This window comes from Octopus bimaculoides, chromosome 7 (assembly GCF_046866305.1).
Source record: "Octopus bimaculoides isolate indiv1 chromosome 7, ASM4686630v1, whole genome shotgun sequence".
NCBI lineage: Eukaryota > Metazoa > Mollusca > Cephalopoda > Octopoda > Octopodidae > Octopus > Octopus bimaculoides.
Genome location: NC_142934.1, coordinates 27,796,054 through 27,809,928, shown reverse-complemented (window position 1 = coordinate 27,809,928; position 13,875 = coordinate 27,796,054). Strand labels below are relative to the sequence as shown.

General features: G+C 34.7%; 1 protein-coding gene across 2 annotated transcripts in view; it reads right to left on the bottom strand.

Annotated features, from left to right (window-relative positions):
- The window catches only part of LOC106873181 (basic helix-loop-helix ARNT-like protein 1), a 788,348-nt gene that overhangs the window by 109,356 nt on the left and 665,117 nt on the right, over positions 1-13,875 (bottom strand). For both annotated transcript variants that reach the window (XM_089355050.1, XM_089355049.1), the window contains one exon: positions 6,605-6,670. In XM_089355050.1, coding sequence (XP_089211176.1) covers positions 6,605-6,670 — 66 coding nt within the window. The remainder of the gene's footprint in view (positions 1-6,604; positions 6,671-13,875) is intronic.

Below are 13,875 nucleotides of genomic sequence, written 5' to 3'. Positions count from 1 at the left end.
CAGAACCGTGACCACATCAGGCAAAATGCTTAGAAGCATTTCGTCTGTCTTTACACTCTGAATTCAAATTCTGCTGTTCAAATTTGCCTTTCATCTTCAAGGAGTCGATAAAAGAAACACCACTTAATCACTAGGGCTGATGTAATTAACTTATACCCTCCTCTAAAATTGCTGACCTTTGAAACCAATATACAAACATACACACACACACAAACAGATACACACATGCACACACACACACACACACACACACACACACACACACACACATGCACACACACACAAAATATACTGAGAGATAGATAGAAATAGGAATAGGGAAAGAGAGAGGAAGAGAGATAGATAGATAGTAGATAAATATATATACATGCATATATATTTATATAAATATATATATATATATATATATATATATATATATATATATATATATATATATATGTATATATACACATAATATAAATAATATATATATCAGCATGACCGCAGCCACTTGGCTGAAACACATAAATAAATAAATAAATATGCATATATACACATGTACATACGTACATATATATGTATATATATATGTATGCATGGACACAGGACATATCAGAATGTAAACAACAAAAAGTACGAAAATATGGAATTTGAATACATGGAATATGAACTTTTTTTGTGAAAAACGAAGACAACAAATGGAAAACAAGACACGCAACATAAAGAACGACCCTTCATCAGTTGTCGGCTGGTTTTTCTAATCTGTATTTCAAGCATTTCCCAACAAGATATGCCTTCGATAAAACAGTTGCTCCTGCAAAGCAAATTAGATACAATTTGGGATTTTGCGGAGGGTCAAAATTGGTAACAAGAACAGGACAGTGAAAACAAACAGGAAGGGCTACTAAGCCTAAACAAAGTGAGGTAGCGAACGCGAAGAAGCAGGCTTGGACAGGAGATGGATAGGAATACGTCTGATTCATCCAGCTGTATCAAGAGGAAATAAAAAACACAAGTTAGAGAAAGAAAGAAAGATGGCCGATGGTCACGTGTTTGCAGGAGTCTTGTAGTCTTTCTTTCTCTAATATTTTTTCTCTCCCCTTCGCCATTCTCTGTCTGTCACTCTCTCTCCCTCACTCTTCCTCCTTTGCTCTCTCGTGGCTCCCACGTTCTTTATGTTTTCATTTGTTTCCTTTGTTGCTCGCAAAAAAGTTCATATTCCATGTATTCGTATTCCATATTTTCGTATATTTTGTTGTTTACGTTCTGTGACGTCCTGTTCCCACGCATGCATATGTATATACATATATATGTAAGTATGTACATATACATAAATATATATGCATATATATATTATTTATATTATTATTTGATTGAATGCCATGAATCCATTTCCAAGCAAGTTTTATCTATATATACATATATGCATATATAGATGTATGCATGTGTATCTATCTATCTATCTATCTATCTATCTATCTATCTATCTATCTATCTATCTATCTATCTATGCATATATATATAAATATAAATATATATATATATATATATATATATATATATATATATATATATATATATATATATATATATTTATATTTATATTCATATTTATATATTTGTATTCATATATCTGTATATATATATAAATCAATCTTGGTGGAATATCTTATTTTTATAATTGATATTGCTGGAATTGAAAATGTTTGCAGGAGTCTTGTAGTCTTCCTTTTTACCTTTCCTTTTCTCTCTTAGTCATTCCATCATTTTAATAATACTTTTCAAACATGTTGGTACATATATATTCCACAGTAAAACACTAAATATTTATAATGAAAGAAAAATAAAGACAATCTATATAGGTCTGTGAATAAATATGTGCATATATTATATTCATTTGTATAAGGCAGACGAATATGGCACACAAACCTGTGCAAATGTATGTATATATATATATATATATATATATATATATATATATATATATATATATATATATACATGTGGATATATATAATCCCCTAAGATCTCAGATATTTTTTCTGAATCTCTCGGATTCTTTCAATGTGCTAGCTTCCTGGTAATAAATCAACGTTAATTAATATCTGATTTTTACCCTATGTTTTAATTTGATTATATATATATATATGTAGCTATAATATTAAAATACATATGTTTATATATTTATGTATATACACTAGCAGAAATACCAGGCGTTGCTCGAGATTAAAATGGCATAATTTTTTATTGCTTTAATTGTTTCGGTCATGTGACTGTGGACATGCTGGAGCACTGCCTTTAGTTGAGGAAATTGATCCCAGGATTTATTTTTTGTAAGCCTAGTACTTATTCTATCAGGATGTCCTTCCTAATGCCAACCACTTTACAGAGTGTAGTGGGTGCTTTTTATGTGGTATCACATCTGTGGGGTTGCCAAGTAGTTTTCGAAACTACAGAGGAGATACTTGGCTACCCCAGTATACACACACATAAACACATATATATGTATTCAAACACTTATACATGTGTATATATATATATATATATATATATATATATATGTATTCATACATTTATATATGTGTACATATATATATATATATATATATATATATATATATATATATATATATATATATATATATATATATATATATATATATATATATAAATATACATATACACATATACACACATTCATAGGTATATATATATGCATACACATATACATTCATACCCTCATACTCACACATAAATTCGATAAGAAGTGCATGATGAAGGAATGAGTGATGCAGAAAAAGTGATGAAGGTGAGAATGATGGTAAAAAAGAAAGTGATAGATAAGAAGAAAGTGAAGGAAAAGATGTAGTGAAAGGTGGTTACAAGCACAGGAAGATGATGAATGATTAAGATCAATATTTATCTTTAACGTCCTTTTGTATGGTGGTCCACAATGTAAGAGTTATTGTGAACTCAACACTGGCTAATCTGCTGGCATTATCGGCCACCTCTCTGTGGAAAGCTCTGCAGTTTTACTATATCTAACACTGCAACTGGTTAGGTCCTCATTGATTTATGAAACATGTCTTCCCCAACTGCAGTGTTGAAGGGTGAGAGAGATATTGTTGTATGGATGGAGTGAAATGGTGATAGGTTTGGATTAGGAATAATGGTGTTATGATAATATTATAATGAAATTATTGCATACAGTGTTTTGGTTGCACTACAACTTGTTGGAAAAGGTGTAAAAGAGGGAAGAGAAAACAGTAATAAGTCAGGTAAAGACATCAATGTAAACTAGAAGTACATGCACAATACATATAATAACACACATGACAATAAAAGAAGTATAAAGAGGATTAATGTTGTTGAATTTTGAGAAGTATGAAAATTTGAAAGAAACAGATGTCCTGGCAGCTGGCAACTGATGTGAGTTTTTATTCCATGCTTCAAAAATACTGAGCATGAAAAAAAATATTTGTAAAAGTCATCATGGATATTGAACTGTCATTTGATTGCATAAGTATTTGTCTATAAATGGTAGAGGTACTGAATACAAAAAAGGTGACTAAAGTTGTTGTTAGAGAGATGGTGGATAATCATGTGGGTTTCTTCCAAGTTAGCTGTGAAATGTTGAAATATTTAGTGTGTCAATGACCAGAGAAACAAGGTGTTCAAGTACTGGGGTAGATTTTTTTGATTAAAAATTATTCAAGGTCTAACAACTAAAAGAAGAAAAAATGACATTGCTGTTTGTGGTCTAGAAGTCTGCTTCCCAAACAGGTTCAGTCCCACAACATACTCCCAGACCAACAAAAGTCTTAGTGGATTTAGTAGATGGGAACTACTAAAAGAAGTCCATCATACACATGCATACACACACACGTGTGTGTGTGTGTGTAAGTTTGTCTCCTACAACTGCTTGACAATCTGTTGGTTTGTTTATGTCCCTGTAACTTAGCGATTTGGCTAAAGAAACTTATAGAGTAAGTTCCAGTCTTTAAAAAATAAATAAAAAATTACTGGCATCAATTTGTTCGACTAAATCCTTCAAGGTGGTGCTCCAGCATGGTCGCAGTCTAATGATTGAAACAAGTAAAAGATTAAAATAATATTGTGTAACAAAGTTTTTTTCTTCTCATTGTCTTTGGTCAGTAAGTGTTATTTCCTATTTGTTTCTATCTAGAAATCAAAGAAAATGACTACTATTTCCTTCAAATTTTACTTTTGTCACCTGAACATCAATGTTTTGAAACTGACCTATTTTCCATTACATTTCAAACAGATTCAGTGCTGAGTTGCTGAAGCAGAAATATTGTTATAGTAAATATTTTGCTCAATACCACTGATTGCTTAACCTTAACCACTTGAGCATGTGGCTGGCAATATGTGCATCTCTGATCATGAGCAGGAGTAGTGGGTAAGCATCATAGTCATGCGTTGAAAAGGATTCTTTGGAGTTTGAATAAATGTAACAAAAGGAAATAATACCACTACTTTCTAGGGGCAAGCAAATAGGAAATAACAGTTGCTACCCAAGGAAAAAAATCATGTTATACAGTGTAAAAGATACAAGAACTAAAACAATACCAGATGATGTTCCAACCTGCTACTCACATTAAGTGCTAGATGGAATGATCCAAAGAATTAAAAAGTTGCAGCCTTGAAGCAGAAGCTATTAATCATTTGAAACATGACACTATCAGAGCAGAATTTTCTGTATATAATATGCTTATAATCAACAAATAGGCAGTACATATTTCAAACAAGGCATGGATGTGTGGTTATGATATTTGCTTCCCAACCATATAGTTTCAAGTTCGGTCTCCCTGTATGGCATCTTGAGTAGCTATGGCCCTAGGCCAACCAAAGCCTTATGATTAAATTGGTAGATGGAAACAAAGAAGCCTATTATATCTTGTACCTTTTACTTGTTCCAGTCATTGGACTGTGACCATGCTGGGACACCACTTTGAAGGATTTAGTTGATCAAATTTGCATATTTTTCTATTGATCTCCTTTGCTGAACTGATAAATTACAAGGACATAAAGAAGTCAACACTAGTTGTCAAGCAATGGGGAGTAAGGGACAAACACACACACGCACACACACACACACACACACACACACACACACAATGGGTTTCCACCCACACAGTTTCCGGCTATCACACTCATTCACGAGGCATTGGTCAGCCCAGAGCTATAGTGGAAGACACCTGTCCAAGGTGTCATGCAGTTGGAACGAATCTTGTAGGTTAGCAGTTCCTGTCTGTTGCTTATATTTTCCATTTGTGCTTTTACTAAATAATTGGTTAGAAGTTCCCTGCAATAGAAATGCATTCTATTTAGGGTTAGTTAGTGATTGTTTTTTAAACAGCAGCTAAGATATCGACATAAACAATTCATCAGCATCACTGTCATTGTCATTTAATGTCCGCTTTCCAAATTGGCATGGGGTGGATAGTTTGACAGGGAGCAGGCGACACTGGCAATGATCACACTCAAATGGTGCTTTTAACTTGTCACTGGCACAGGTGCCAATCAGGCGGTACTGTCATCGGCCATGACAACAATTTCACTTGCCTCAACAGGTCTTCACAAGTGCAGTTTATTATCCAATGATTGAAGGGTACTCTTAAATGGGCTGGTTATGTTGCGCTGGCATAGGCCACGGTTACGGTCACACCTGGCTTGCTGGCAATTGCTAAATGTAAACTCATTTAGCTTGCATCACTTGGATTTTGCAGCAGTAAATCACCAATCACCAATCACCATCTGTCTTGGACATAGATTAACTCCTATTATTAAATCAAAAGGTATTGAATTACAATGGATGCACTTTCTTTATTTCTTCTTCTCATGGGAGTGACAGAGTTCATAAGTTTATGCTAATATACCACTGCAACGCATAATTATTATTTTACTAATGACTTTTCCATACTAAAATAGGTTGACATGCTCTCTGATCTTCTGTTATTGCAGCTGTGAGGTTCAATCTCCTACATTTTGAATCCAGTTGTTTTAAACCGAGTCTTGTTTGGTCTACTTTCACTTTATATATCTTTTAATAAAGCCAGATGGAACAGTCCTCATCTCTCATTCTTACTACCCACTCACAATATATGTACATTATCATCATCATTTAATGTTCTTGTTCTATACTGGCATGGCATTGACAACTTGATAGGATCTGGTGCAAGTGTGTTTAATAGAAATAGTAAGCATTATATGTTTTTAATATATTTTTTTCCTGAATTTTTAAGTTCAAAACACAATTTTGAAACTTTCCACATGAAATATGCAAGTTTTTTTTAACTTTCCACATGAAATGCAGCAACTACATTTTAACTTTCCACACGAAGTGCAGCAGTTACTTTTTAACTTTCTATACAAAGTAAACTAATAATTTTTTAATTTTTATTTTGAGTTCCAGTACTACAAAGTTCAAAAGATTGAGAATCAATGAAGTAGAGTAAGACTCTGTCAAAGGAAGGAATTAGACACCAAAAAGAAATTCTTATCTCTGTGAGTCAGTTTGGTCCAGGAATGATCTCAATGATAGTTTATGGGAGAGAGAAACATTAAAAAGAAATGCAACAAACAAAAAACCTTGGATTACCTTGCATATTTCTTAGGATCGTCAGTATTGCTGCAAAGGTCATCATCATCATCACCACTTTCAAAGCTGAAAGAAAGAAAAGAAAATATTTATTTTTATATTCCTTCTTGTGTTTTATTTTGTGTACAGTGCATGTAGTTCTAGCTTTCATTGTTGTCTTTCTTTACTTGACCTATTGAAGCTTTTTGTCCCATCATTTACTCTTTGCCTGAGTACTGAATACAATACACTCATTATTGCTCTAGTTTGATAACATAATCTGTGTTCTGTGAGTTGAAACAATCCTCTTTCTCTTCATTGATCATACATATATTGTGGGTATCCCCTAAGATGGACACCATTTTCATCTACGGGGTTGCTCAGGTAGTAACACTCCATGACCACAGCATTGACTTGTTTGTTCCATCTGCGCTGTGTATGCTGGTCCCTTGCTGGATAACAACAGGCTGGAGTTGGACCAGTATTCACAAAATTTTGTTTTTTCTTTTTCACTCATATGACAAAAACAGAATTCAGTAATTCAAAAATCCAGTGAAGTGAACATCTGTGTATATATATATATATATATATATATATAATTATTTATATATATATATATATATATAAACAATATATGAGTATATGCATATATATGTACATGTATGTATATATGTTCATCCACATGTACATATAGATACATAACTGGGTACATGACGTGGCAAAAGAACAAGGACAAAAATGGTAAACAAGGTGCAACAAACAAGCAGGCCACATAGAAACATCCCCTTCATCAGCTGCCACCATTAAAACTCCGGCGTATCGAAGAATTAAGGCAGTACGCATCGCATCGGTAAAATGATTCTTCAATTATTTTTCTATCAGTAATTAAAAATAGAACAAGGTGAATTGGTTCTTTTCAAGGCCAAGGTCAGCACTCTCATTGATTGCTAGTAGTAGTATACACATTTGACCTCTGCTGACCCTAACGGTTTGAGGCCTCTTTGTCTCCTTATTGCACAGGGATGGCCATTGCTGATCACTTCACTATCTGCTGAATCTATTTATAGACCTTTGGAATTTAATCTATTCACCAAGCTGTTTTTCTTGCACCTGCTATTCCCTTAAACCCTCACATATTTATGATTATCTCAAGTACAAGACAAATGTTGAAACTAAACAGCATTCAATAATACCTTTTAATAATAAATGGAAATAATAATAATGATGGTAATAATGGTGGTGGTGGTGGTGGTAATAATGATAATAATAATAATTTAGCCAAAACTCATGTCAGATCAGAGGAAATATTAACAATGACAAGTAGTAAAAAAAATGAAAATAATATCAGTGATGCTGATAATAATAATAATGAAAGGAAGCAGTTGGAATCTCCCTATGCTCTGACTGATGATACATCTAGTGATGGTGTCACAATTAAAACACTGGTAATTGTGCAACCTGCTATTTGTCATTAGGTGCGCTACCTGTTCGAGATAAACTCTACCGACATGGAAGTGCCGTCAACCGGACCTGCCCGAGGTGCGCTCAGGACGACGAAACCGTTCTGCACGCACTCGTCCAGTGCCCGAGCATTGCTGACCTGTGGGTCTATATCGAACAGCTACTGTCACGTGTAGGACAGATCCGGCTATCAGCTGGATCCATCGTGAGAATTGACCCGCCGACCTCCTTTAACCAGGAGGGCAAGGCAATTTTCCTATGCCTAGTGGCTGTAGCGAAAGAGGTGATATGGTGGACCCGTTTGAAAGGGTTAAAGACAGACACTTTCCTCTTTGGCCAAGGCCTCATCAACTTTTTCAAGTTCCACTTGAAAAGGAAGATGAGAGTAGAGAGGGAAGTGCTGTCTCATAGCAAATTCATTGAAAGATGGGTGACTGTTGGAAAAATGGCCAGTATAAACGGACCAATTCTGAGAATACACCTGTAGAAAAAAAAAAAAAAGGTAATGTAAAAGGAGAAAGGGCTCTATACCCCTTTCTTATTTTTTCTGACCAGGCTCCCGTGGTTTTATGGGTTTTTCCACGTGTAACCTTTCCTTTTTCGAAGCGCCTCCCCCTTTGGGAGTTCTACTTATTTATTTATCTATTTATTTATCTATTTATTTATTATATCTTTCTTCGTTTTCTTCCTCTGTGTAGACGAACCTTCCTACCTTTTTGGACAAAACCTTTTGTAACCTTCGTCCTTTCTTTGTCCTTATATGTCTTTAATTGATATTAGCCCTTGTGGCCAATAAAACGAATTAATTATTATTATTATTATTATTATTATTATTATTATTATTATTATTATTATTATTATTATTATTATTATTGTTGTTGTTATTATTGTGTTGTTTTTTTTCTTCTTTCTTCAAATTTTCTTCCATTTCTCGCCGAGTGTTTTCTGTACACTTAGGCCAGAGAAACTCATTGTATGCATTCCCAGTTTACACATGCAAATTCACAGGTAAAATATGTATGTAAAAAAAAATTAATAAGTAAATAACTTCATGAATGGATGAAATTACTATCTTTTTAATTTGTCTTTTATTTCTTTAAACTATAAAGCACATCATATCTGTCAAATGTATTACAAGGAGGTATATATCTTGCCTTATTAAATGGCAGGACATCAAAAGAATTTTTAGCAATTCCTTGCTTGTGTTTAATGACATAATGTTTTCAAATTGCCGACTTATACCATGGAATTTCCATGGGTCCTGCTAGTTATTATTATTACCATTCTTTAGAGTGGTGAGGTAGAATCATTATGGCATTTCTTCTGGCTCTTTACATTCTGAGTTCAAATCCTACTGATTTTAACTTTCCCTTTCTTCCTTTCAAGGTTAAAAGAAAGTGCCTCAAAATTGTTCCAAAATTTGAAATCATTATTATCATCATTGTTGTTACCACCACCATCTCCGAGGCGATGACTACTGACCGAGACCTTTGGAAATGTGCTGTGCGTGAGAAGAGCCGGCAAGCCAAGTGAGATCGTTGCCAGTGCCCCTGGACTGGCTCTTGTGCGGGTGGCACATAAGATGCACCATTTTGAGCGTGGGCATTGCCAGTACCGCCTGACTGGCCTTCATAGGATTTTCAAGCAAGATCGTTGCTAGTGCCCCTGGACTGGCTCTTGTGCGGGTGGCACATAAAAGACACCATTTTGAGCGTGGCCGTTGCCAGTACCGCCTGACTGGCCTTCGTGCGGGTGACACGTAAAAGCACCCACTACACTCTCTGAGTGGTTGGCGTTAGGAAAGGCATCCAGCTGTAGAAACTCTGCCAAATTAGATTGGAGCCTGGTGTTGCCATCCGGTTTCACCAGTCCTCAGTCAAATCGTCCAACCCATGCTAGCATGGAAAGCAGACGTTAAACGATGATGATGATGATGATGATGATGAGCTGGTAGAATTGTTAGCATGCCAGGTGAAATACTTAGCAGTGTTTTGTCTGCCACTATGTTCTGAGTTCAAATTCCGCCGAGGTCAACTTTTCCTTTCATCCTTTCAGGGTCAATAAATTAAGTGCCAGTGAAACACTGGGGCTGGTGTATTCAACCAGTCCCCTCCCCACAAATTTCAAGCCTTGCGCCTTTAGTAGAAAAGATTATTATTATCATTATATGTAAGGTAGCAAGATGGCAGAATCATTTGCATGTCAGACAAAATGCTTAGTGCCATTTCTTCTAGCTCTTTATATTCTGAGTTCAAATTCTGCCAAGGTTAACTTTACCTTTTATCCTTTCATGTCAACAAAATAAAGTACCAATTAGGCACTGGGATCAATGTAATCATCTTGCCTCCCCACTTCAAAATTGCTGGCCTTGTGCCAAAATTAGAAACACTAATTATTATTATATGCATTTTGTTGTTGTTGCTTTCTTTAACCCTAGGTTAGACTTGAATGAGTACGCCTATGACCAAAAGCATTCTTGTCATGATCATCCAAACTTTCTACACAGTTTAACTCAGACTACGAGAGGTAGACTATTTAGTGGTTAACATTTCAACTGCTAGCAGTGCTAGGGTCAGATCATTCCAGAAGTGACCTAATATGAAATGTATCCTTCCTGGTATTTTCTAAAAGAATGTATGATTTGAGGGAGATTTGGCAACTATTTCTATCAGGACAGATGACTACAACATAGAAACTCTCTTGTTAAGTATGTGTTGATTAATAATGTCAATTGAAAGATTTAATAATTGAAAGATTAATAATGTAAATTGAAAGATTTGCTTACATTAACATATTATAATCATGGCGTCTATTGATGACATTGATCAATGGGTTTCTTCCAACAATTACCAACTACCAAACCCTCTCACAAAGATTTGATCAACCAAAAATGTAGCTAAGACTGTTTTTTTTTTTTTGTTTTTTTGTTACAAAGGCTAAACTTACTCTTTAGAGTCAGAAAATATTTCAACTGTGTCAGGATCTGAACAGAGCACTTACTAGACACACAGATATTTCAAATTATACTCTGCCACGAAGTACATCTGATTTATGAGTAAATCTCCACTCAATAATAATTTATAATCATTAGCTCAGCAAATTTTCTATGTTGTATCACAGTCTCTTCATCTTTAACTTTAATGATTCTTGCTACTACAATAGTTCCTGCTTCTTTCAGTTAGCAAGCAGAGTGATGTTTTCACCTCTTCATCTCCTGTCATCTCCATAGTGTTTCACTAAAGTCCATATTAAACACTTTACTCTGAACCTTCCTTTTAAGGGCTGCAATGCTCTGGAACCCTTGCTTTGCTAACATTTTTTCCTTACAGACATCAACATAGAAAAGTTCAAGTTAAACACCTACTGCATTAACCTTGTAAGTCTAGCAAGGCTTGAAAATGCTGTAGATAGAACCTCACTTCCTTGGCTTGAGTCATCATCATCAAATATACAAGAAGCATTGCTCAGTTGATGATTCTATGGTAATATTCAGCATTCAGCCCCTTGTAAGTTCAGTACGAGATAAGGCCACAACATATCAATTTCCATACTTAGTGATAATATTCCTTATCAGGTGATCTGGCCCATATTTCAACCAATTGTTTTTCTGGAATAATTGCGTAGGTGTCATGGTTAATGGAAAATACCATGTAGTTTGCACCAAATGATTTTTGTAAATTAGATGCTTGGGAAATACAAGGCAGAAGAGCCAGAGGACTCATAAAGCTTTGTTGGTTAGCTGCTAGCTATGCTGCTCAGACCTTTCACTAAGCATAAAGACATAGCATTTTCACTTCTTGACAAACTACTGGCATTCAACACAGTAGCTTTTTGTAAAGTAACAATTCTAACATTAGTCTGTTAATAAAATCTAAATATTTGACTGGTTTTACTTGTGAGCAGCACGTAGCCAGACCAAATAATCCAGCTCTGAGCTGATCAGTTCTACAAGACTATCCTCCATGAACTAATCTTGTGTCTGTAAATTGCTGACTTAAGGAGTTACATCAAATAGTTGTTGATTCATGGAGAGGATGATTTGATATGACCTGCCTGGAAGTGTCAACAAAGAACATGGGTTTTGAGTCACCTTCTCTAATTAATTATTAAAACAGAAGCCCTTTCTGTAGAATCCTCTTCTACTAGACTATGAACACATCATACAACTCTCTGTAATTATCTAGGGCAGATAGTAGTGGTGAGGCAGATATCACAGTAAACAAAGCTGCTTGACAACTTACTCATTGTCATGTGAGCCAATAAGACTCTAAATATGATTAATTAGAGACGGTAACACAATCCTCATGTCAATCAGATATCTCTCCTTAAAGTACAGCTAACTCATTAGGAGACATAGGTAATTATACTCTTCATAATATATAGCAAGGTGCCTGGGTGTTGAGCAGGAATGATGGGATGTGTCTAGAGAACAAAATAAACAAACAGATGAATTATTTCAGAGTTGTACTTGCATGGCAAATGACTTCACCTGTGACAGAGTATTAAAACTGAAATAATTACTAGGTGAAAATAACCATTTAAGTTACTTAAATCATTTAAAACACAAAGAAATTGTTATATTCAGCTTTTATTTATTTTCTGAGGTGATAAAATTTCTGTTGCATTTTTGCAACCTGGTCACTGACATAATTCCACTACATCTATCAAAAATTAGTTACATGCAAGTTTTTATTAGACTTGAAGATCATGAAGAGGAGGATTTCTTTACAGTTTGCTGTTGTTGAACTTTGGGGATTGATGGTGTACTGCATAGTTACTCTTTGAATGTTTGACGTGTAGGTTGATGCTTGTCACTGATAGATTCCATTCTATTTTCCCTCTTTGTCTGTATTGTCTACAACTTACATATTTCATCATCAATATACCTCCACTTTTTTCCTTGTATGGGGATGGTTTTGAACATATGGAGACATCATTTGTGTTGTATATGTATAAAATTATGAGTGGTGTATTTGCTTATAGTACAAGTTTATAAAAATTACATTTTTACTAAAATGATGTATTTAAAAAAGAACTGGCACTGTGTCAGTTATGGCAAGAGTTCCAGTTGATCCGATCAATGGAACAGCTTGCTCATAAAATTAATGTGCAAGAGGCTGTACACTCTACAGACATGTGTACACTTAATGTAATTCTCAGGAAGATTCAGTATGACACAGAATGTGATTGTGACAAGACTGTCCTTTGAAATACAGCTACTTCTCATTTTTGTCAGCTGAGTCAACTGGAGCAATGTGAAATAAAGTGTCTTGCTCAAGAGTACAATGTGCCATTAGGAATTAAACTCACAATCTTATGACCATGAGCCAAATACCCCTAACCACTAAGCCACTGTTAAAGTAAATAACAAAATTACAAGAAGCAAATTGTATCCATGATATTTTAAAAAATCACCATTGACAACCTTTTTACACCTCCCATTGACAATCTCTCTATACCACTCATTGAAAACCTTTCCACACTTTCCATTGACAACCTCCCTACACATACCCACATCCCACTGACTACTTTTCTAAACATCCCACGAAAAGTTTAGTTGTATTGAGCATTGGGTTATGGATAGAGTACATAACTATGAACGGAACATACAAATTGTGTATACTCCACTCAAACATTACAAGAAATCCTATTGCAGACCAACAGTAATAAGAAAAGACTCTATTATGTCCAAATCTACCAAACTGATTTAGTCTTTTGTCAGACATTAAAACAGTACTGAGGAATATGTTCTAAATATACATCATGACTGATAAATCTCATTCATACTTTATCTTCCAAAGCCATTTGTTTTGTTATTGTTTTTGACAGGC